Source organism: Carlito syrichta, unplaced genomic scaffold (assembly GCF_000164805.1).
Source record: "Carlito syrichta isolate Samal-C Ts95f unplaced genomic scaffold, Tarsius_syrichta-2.0.1 Scaffold106281, whole genome shotgun sequence".
NCBI lineage: Eukaryota > Metazoa > Chordata > Mammalia > Primates > Tarsiidae > Carlito > Carlito syrichta.
The window spans coordinates 50,147-58,931 of record NW_007050377.1 but is presented as its reverse complement, the minus strand read 5'-3'; the positions used below and the strand labels follow the sequence as shown (position 1 = coordinate 58,931).

Below are 8,785 nucleotides of genomic sequence, written 5' to 3'. Positions count from 1 at the left end.
GCGTTCACAGCAGGGACATGATAAAAGACCACTGCCCAGTGACCTGAGCCATGTTGGCAGTTCTGTTTCCCTGGCTCTCAAAAGCAACTCAGAGGTAAACCCTATCCTGAGTTTTGGTGCTGAGAAATTTGAACTTAGCCTGTCTTCACACATTTTCTTTTCAAATTGTCTTCTTGATAACTTTGATTTTTTCTACTCTAGTCTCCTCTTATGCTAACATGAAACTGAGTAATTTTTCTTATCATGGTATCTTAAATTTAAACAGATTTCTTGGTCTTTCTATGTGTGATGGATCAAAGCTCTTGTATGCATAAAAAACAATTATCAAATACATTTCAAGACTTCACTTTCATTGGACTTGCAGCATCTGCTGAGTCTGTCAATTCAGGAATGGGAGAAACGTTACTAGTTAGAAACAGCCTCTGTAATACACCTGTCCTCCCTACCATTGTGGACACAGCTGTATTTTCTCTCCCCTGTACTGTTCACCTGCTGGCTCCTGTTTTTTTCCTGTTAAATATGCACCTGCTTTTATAATCTAACTTGCATTCTGCTAGGAATGAAAAACGTTCTCTCGAAGAATGACCTGAAAATAGCTCTAAAGATGATCAGAAGAACAACTACAAATCTTTCTGCTTTCTGTCTCAAACATAGCCTCTGTTTACAGTAACCAGGAGTTTGTAATTTATAAGGCAGTCCCTTTTCCTGTGGGAAGATTCGTTTCTGAGCATGAGAAGCTGATAAGGGTCACTCTGGTGTCCATGCATGGATCCCTCCATGCCCATGTTCTCACACTCAGTCCCAAATACGTGACCCTGGAGCCTCACATGGGTGAAGTTTTAAGAGCACCTTGGTGATACACACAGAATTAAGGGGATCTTCATTTACCATGAAGCATAATTTGAAAACATCTAGGCAACTTTTGACATAACTTGATACATATAATTGATAATAGTATTTGGTAAATAATTCCTTTCTGGGATTGATGCTATTTTGATTCTCCTTATCTCAGTGAAATGAAAATCTCAGAACATTAATAGACTCAAGTCCAAGGTGTCTCTTGCTCTTTTATTCCCCATTAAGTGTGCTGTTCAAACAGTGTGTGGACACGGCTTGCAGGAAAGTCACAACAGGCTTAAGGCAGGGCCTTGATTGTCTGAGCAGTCCTGGAACTGGGAGCTGCAGTGTGTGTTTTGTGCCTATGAATTCCGATGTGTGAAAACACCCACTGTGTGTTTTCGCTGACTTACCAGGAAGCCTTGTAACAGCCGTGCCCTTGCCCTTACCTGTCTCCAGAAGAGGACTGGTTGCTCTTTACACAGGATGCAGGGTCTTTAGGCTCATTGAAATATTGCTTCTTCCAGATACACTTCTGAAAATGTGTGTCAACTATCAGCACCCTATTCAAACTTGTGTGTCCCCCTGCTGTTGGATGGGACTTTGTGGGACCTGGCTATACACTTCTGGCCAACTCCACTCTATTTTCTAGAACCCACAGGGAATAAAGAAGACTTTGCTCGGCATGGAAGTGGGAAGGTTCCGGGATATGTCCAGCATGTTGGGGTAGGTGTCTGTTCCCTGTAAGCCCTGGAGTGACTCCACCTCAGCTGTGCATCCTAATCAGTCTTACTCTTGACCAAGACCTCAGCATCCATTCCTCTGGTATTAATTTGTTCATCCAAAAATTTTTACTGTGCAAGGCATATACTGGGTTCTAGGAGGCACATCGGTAATAAAAACAGGCAAGGCCCCTGCTCTCAAGGAACCTGATCTTTGTAAGAGAAGTGATCAGGTGTGGCATATTAACAATAGATGAGCAAATGCATAAAATGTGTGCCAAGAAGGCTAAGTCTGGTGCTGGGGACAGCAGGGGATGTGGTCTGGGGTGGATGCAAAGCTCCTCTGGGAAGGAACACTGGAACCTCCTCAGCCTTCCTCTCCCACCCTCCCGCTCTCCTCCCCCTCCTCTCCTGACTCCTTTTCTTCTCCCAGAATCCTAGTGTTAGAGTCTGAGGACTGTTGGTTCTGAGCCCTTTCTCTTCCCCAGGTCTGATGATCCCAACTTTTCCCAGGAATTCACTGTCTTTAGCATGTCATCAACTCCCAAATCCATATCCACAGTTCAACCTTCCCCAAGTTCCTTAATGTCCTTCCAACTTAGTGTCTTCCTTGAGTGTCACACAAGTGTTCACACTTAAACCAAATCCTTGAACTGTTCCCAGAGTCATCTTTCTCTTGTTCTCCTCATCTCTGGACTCTCCTCTCCCTGTCCTAAATGTGGAGTCCTTCTCTGTTGTTTTCTCCAATCCATCTCCCTGCCCATCCACCATGTCCTGTGAATTCTTCCTCCAGTGGCCCCATCCATGCTCCCTGCCTCCACTATACCTCAGGAATCCATCGTTCCCAGATTAGACCCTTGCAGATACCTCAGTCCTGACCCAGAACCCATGGTCCCTGGAGTTATCTCTGAAATCATGAACCAGACCATGGCACTCGGTCACTTGCTTAAACCCCTTACTGACAATCCATCACACTAAGTATAAAATAGAAACTCCTCACCATGACTAGCAAGGCCCTGAGCATTTTGGTTGAACTGAGCCACCTCTATCAATGGCCCAGACCACAGGAAACAGCTCCATCTATTTCTGGGTCTCTTATAATGATTAGTCCTTACTGCAATGATTGAGAGACTATGAATTTTGTAGTATTTCTCCCATATTATCAACTTAAGAACACTCCTTCCACCACTCATCTTATCTTTCAGAGAAAATTGCTTTCACCAAATAGCAACCAAGTTTTCCTCATTTCCTTCATCAAATCACATTTCCTGGCACAACTTTAAAATCTGGTTTAGAAGCTGGGCTCGGTGGCTCAGCCTGTAATCCCGCGCCTTTGGGAGGCTGAGGTGAGTGGATTGCCTGAGCCCGCGAGTTCGAAACCCGCCTGGGCAGCGAGACCTCATCTCTACAATAAATCAAAAAATCAGCCGGGCGTGGTAGCAAATGCCTGTAATTCCGGCTACTCAGAAGGCTGAGGCGGAAGGATCGCCGGAGCCCAGCAGGCGAGGCTGTGGTGGCCGGAAGTGGCCACTGCACTCCAGTTTGGGTGACCGAGTGAGACTCCAACTCAACAAAAAAATAAAATAAAATGAAATAAAATCTGGTTTAGATTTCAATTGAAACAGGACTGGATTTTGAGAATCTATTTGAAAGTCACTGTCACTCTTCAAGGAGTGCTCAGGCCCCACTTAGCAGTCAGATGTCTGGGAGACAAAGATCTCCAGAGACTTGTTGGTGTTTCAGTCTCCTGGGTCTCAATTCCCTGCAGCTGACTGAATCATCTTAAAACTCAGAAGCCACCATCTAATCAAATAAAAAACAGCACTCACATGTCTAAAATATCCAGCCCTGTCCTGAAGAATGGGGTCACACATACCACTTCCAGCCTCAGTTGTTTCCATGAGGGTGGAAAAAGTGAATAGACACCAAGCAATGATACCTACACCCTACACATGATAAGGTTTCAGAGTGCACCAGAGAAGGGCGTCTCCAGATGCCCATGTGCATCCTCACTTGGTCAGAATCCACCAAGGGACAGACGATATCTGATGCACAGGGTACGTACCCCGGATTGTATGACTTCCAAGCCCAGAAAGCACTGGAGAGGAAATTTGGATTAGAAATGGAACATTTCAATTACTTGAAGTCTTCTGACAAAGGACTGAGGTTCAATTTAGAGGAAGTCAACCAGAGACCCAAGTTGAATCTAAGAAGCTGTCTCTAGGAAATAAGACTCTTGAATGAGGAAGCAACAGGCATGGCTGTGGGATCTGTCTCGGCAGTGAGGACCTCAACTGTCTCTGTCTGTGAGAACCTCGACTCATCTGAGAATCTTTTCAATAGCACTATTTGCTTTTTCCCTAAGTGCTCCCCAAGCAGCAACTTTACGTTTTCCTCATGCTCAGGGAGAGAGGAAGGCAGGAAGAAGGAAACAAAAGCAAAGCCCTGAGAATGCCCCTCTTTCTTCCCTTCCCCCCTCAACTGAGAGACATTCAACCAGATGGGACTCAACCTTGTCTTATGGAAGCAGCTGGGTGAGGCAGGAACCTGGGTGAGGGATTTGAATTAAGCCCACCCTCCACAAAGTTGGCACAGGAGAAGAGGGAAAGTCAGAGGAGCCCCGCACCTGATGCAGGATCCTGAGAAAGAGCATCTGTGGGGACTACACTCCATATCCTGGACCACTGTCCTTTTCATGGTCCTTTGCACAGGTCAGGACAGAATCTCTGTACCTTGGGGAGGGGAGTGAACAAGGGGTTCTCTGAGGAGTTTCCCTTCCTGTTGTGTTTACAGACCGGCCTTTCCCTTTCATACCCTTCAGCTGCCAGCTGCAGCCTGTGGTGACTGGAGCCCTCCCTCACAGTGACTCCTGGGCTCCAGTCACTCTCAGCTGCTGTATGAGTGCAGGGCCTGTCATGACTGGAAACACCCCAGGATGGTTCCTGAAGAAACCTGGACAAGCTTCTCTGTGGCTTACATGGCAAATAGACAAATGCCCCATGTCATCCCCAGCTGCTTCAGGCTCTATCTTTCAAAGCCCAGTCACCCCCACCATTGCTGGGGACAAGCTAAGCACTTCTGTATCTTGTGGCATCACACACCCACTTCACAGAAACAGCTTCCTAAGGGACCTGGACCAGGAACTCCAATAGCTTATGCAGTGGCCCTGGGGCAGAGGGCAGACTTCCCTATCCCCAGGAAAGTGCTGAAGCCCACCAAAAATTCAATTCTGTCTGCTTCCCTTAAGCCTGGCCTGAGTATAAAGTTCTTGGAAATAATTCTGTCCCCCAGAACCCTGTGGAGGATGTCTCACTGTTTCACTTGTGTTTCAGTGCAGCAGGGCAAAGTTGTGGACGTGGTCTGATTGTTATTCTCTTGGTCATAAGACTTTTGTCTTGGAAAGTTAAGAAATTCTCCTTCAGAAACAACATGATGAACTTGAACACTGGATAGCACATACATGTTGGTAGAAAATATCTAAATGCAGCCCGTGGCAGATGCTGTTGGAGACACTGTTCAGTGGGTACCCATCTCCCAGCCAGAAGGCCTTCTCTAGGGGTAGACTCTAGGTTCACAGACTGCAGTCTTCTTGTGAAAGGGAGCCTGGAGGTAACACTCACCATCACCACCCACAGTCAGTGAATGACTGAAGCAGGGCACATAAACCCTTTTCACTGGTCTCTGAATAGGACATACCTTGTGGTGCAATTCTGCTCCAGAGTTCCTGCAGGACCAGGGTAGAGCCCGACTTTAGCTCTGTACCTTTCCTATCCTATTCTTCTCCCTATCCTGGTTTCTTCTGAGAGCACTCCTCAGTAAATCACATGGGTCAAGTTTCCATCTCACGCTCTGCCTTCCTGAGACTACACTTCAGAAAGAGGATAGAGGAAGGCCTCTGTCCTGGTGCTCATATCAAAACCATCACATGCACTATCTCTTGTGTGACCTTCTACCCTAGACATAGAGCACTGTGCTGCTCATGAAAAGACTGTAGATGGTTCCATGTGGGTTTTAGCCAACTAGCCTCTATGGCTCTCACCAGGATTTTGTTCTTACAAATAGCACTGCAATGAACATCCTCATGCAGAAATATAACCATTGAATGAATTTTTAAAAACAGAATTGCTGGGTCAAAGGATATGTCTTTGTAATTTTCTTCATGTATTTTCAGCTTCCCATTGAGAGGGGTTGTACCAATTCACAGTGTTAGCTATAAGTATTTGATCAGAGTATAGTGTTGAAAATTTAGATTTTTGCCAAGTTGTTTGGTTAAAGTGTACCTTGTGACTGTTTCATTTTGAATTTCACCTATTTTGCTTGAGGTTGAGAATTTTCTCAATTATTTCAGTGTATTTTTTAGGATTTGGTAAACTTTTCTGAAATGTTCAAATAAGAAGTATTTTAAGCTTTGTGGGCAAAGAGTCAACATCCAGCATGTATTAGGGACTCAGAAGAAGTCATTTGGCATGAGCTATTGATACATAGGGGATGTCATTCCTTCTGTTGGCAGCAGGGGACACTGTGGGTTTTGGTTTAGAAACCTAATAACTCCAAGTTCCCTGATAGTGCTCAAGTGCAGAGGGTGTGACTGATGCTTCTTTTGATGATCCTCTATCAGGTCAAATCTACCCTCCATTCATGACACACATCCAGCCCTTCTTCTGAACTTGGGAAATTGCCAACATGAGACTCTCAGGCTCAGGGCTCAGACATGAGCTCAGACAGACAAACTGAAGAGTGAAGAACAGATTGGCATTGTTGCCTGTTCCCCAGGGTACCACCCAACAAGACTATAAGAGGAAAAAAAATCAAGATTTGCATGAAGAGACGCTCCATCCTATAAGAGTGGTCTGGAGACACACCTCAGCTGTGGGTTCAGAGTTAGAATTCTGAGGTGTCTCCACCATGGCCTGGACCCCTTCCCTGCTCACCCTCCTCACTCTCTGCACAGGTGCTGTCTCCCAGGGCTGCAGAACTAGGGGTTAGACTGACCCTCACCTCCAATCCACAAGGAGGATGCTGCAGGGTGTGAGGCATCAGGAATGAGCTCTTCCTTCACAGGCTCATCTCTCCTGTCCTCTCTTGCAGGTTCTGTGACCTCCTCTGTGCTGACTCAAGTGTCTGCGGTGTCTGTGACCTTGGGACAGACAGCGAAGATTACCTGCCAGGATGATATCCTAGAAATACTTAATGCAAACTGGTACCAGCAGAAGCCAGGCCAGGCCCCTGTGCTGATCATCTATGATAGCAGTGACCGGCCTTCAGGGATCCCTGAGCGATTCTCTGGCTCCAAATCAGGGAACACGGCCACCCTGACCATTAGCATGGCCCAGGCCGAGGACGAGGCTGACTATTACTGTCAGATATTGGACATTAATACTAGTTATTCACAGTGATACAGACAAATGGGGAAGTGAGACACAAACTCTATCTCTGTTGGTGTCATCCTCCTCCAGCCACAGAAGGACTGTGGCCTATAACCCCAGCACTTGGGAGGCTAATCCAGGAGTATTATTTGAGTCCAAGAATTTGTTTGTTTGTTTGTTTTTGAGTTGGAGTCTTACTCTGTCGCCCAGACTGGAGTGCGGTGACCACTCCCGGCCACCGCAGCCTCGACCTGCTGGGCTCTGGCGATCCTTCCGCTTCAGCCTTCCAAGTAGCTGGAACTACAGGCGCGCCCTACCATGTCCGGCTAATTTTTTGATTCATTGTAGAGATGAGGTCTCACTGCCCAGGCGGGTCTCAGACCCGCAGGCTCAGGCAATCCACTCACCTCAGATTCCCAAAGGCGCGGGATTACAGGCTGAGCCACCGAGCCTGGCTCAAAAAAGACATTCTTAAAAAAAAATAACCAGTGTGATAGATTTGTATTTGAACACTAGGTATACACATCAGTAGGAAATGGAGTCTGTGGCAGATGCTTTTGGAGACACCGTCAGTGGGTGCACCGATCTCCCAGCCTTCTCTGGAGGTAGAAACTGGGCTCGCAGAGTGAAAGCAGCTGTAAAGGAGTGTCTGGAAGTGATACCCCCCATCACCACCTGATTAGATGAGTGGGCCAGCAGACTCAAACCTTGTTCACTGATCTCCGAGTAGGACACACCTTGTGGTGCAATTCTGCTCTGGAGTTCCCCCAGGCTAGGCCGGAACCCAACTTTACCTCTGTACCTTCCCTTCCCTACTCCTCTCTCCATCCTGGTTTCTTTTGAGAGCACTCCTCAATAAATCACAGGAGCCCAAGTTCCCACGTCAAGTTCTCCCTCTTTGATACTATACTTGAGAGAGAGGAAATAGGAAGACCTCCATCTTAGTCCTCATGTTAAGATAATCACATGTATTATTTCTAGTTGTTGTTCCATTCTAGGCATAGAGCACTGTCCCACTCATAATAAGTTTGCAGAGGGTTCAACATGGGTTTTAACCAAATATTCCCTATTGGTTCTCATCAGGATTTGGATCTTATAAATACAACTACAATGAACATCCTCAGTCAGACTCGTTGGGTTCCTGGGTGTATATGACCAAGAGAAAAATTTTTAGAAGATGAACTGCTGTGTCAAAGTGATGTGTTTGTTATTTTCACCAATTATTTTCAGAATCCCCTGTAGAGCATTATACCAATTGACAGTGTTATCTACAAATGTTTGAGCAGAGTATATTGCAGGCAGTTTGAAGTTCTGCCAACTTGTTAGATTAAAATGTCATCTTGTGACAGTTTTGTCTTGGATTTCTAGCATTTTCTCAAATATTTCAGGGCTCTGTATTTATTAGGAATTGGTACATTTTTTCTTAAATGTTCACATAATAAGTATGTTAGGTTTTGTGGGCCAAGAGTCAACTTTGAGGATATAATATAGTTATTTACAATATCATTAACAATGTACCTTTTTGAAAGTATAAAGACAACACTCAGTTTTGGACCACTAAAAAAGAAAACCAGATAACTTTTAGGGTTTGGCCCACTGGATGCAGTTTTAAGATCCTTGTTTTTCAGGATTATGTGTAGTTTGAAAATTCTACTGACATATGTCATAAGTGGAAATATTTTTGTGAGAAACAGTATTTTTTAACTCCTGTGATGGCTTGAGGTCTTTCTGTGAACAAGAACATACTTTTATCATTAATTTTATTAGATTTTGGGATTTGCCCAACATAGTACTGTGTTACAAATTCATACCTTTTATCTCTATTTTTTTTTTGCTGAATTCTGGGAATGTTTCATATCA

General features: G+C 45.2%; 1 protein-coding gene across 1 annotated transcript; it reads left to right on the top strand.

Annotated features, from left to right (window-relative positions):
* The first annotated feature begins 6,464 nt into the window (after positions 1–6,464).
* On the top strand, positions 6,465–6,955 carry LOC103269468 (V-set pre-B cell surrogate light chain 1). The gene is made up of 2 exons (XM_008067052.1): positions 6,465–6,510; positions 6,648–6,955. Exons 1-2 carry the CDS (start codon positions 6,465–6,467, stop codon positions 6,953–6,955), a joined length of 354 nt encoding a protein of 117 aa, XP_008065243.1.
* Positions 6,956–8,785: the final 1,830 nt, after the last annotated feature.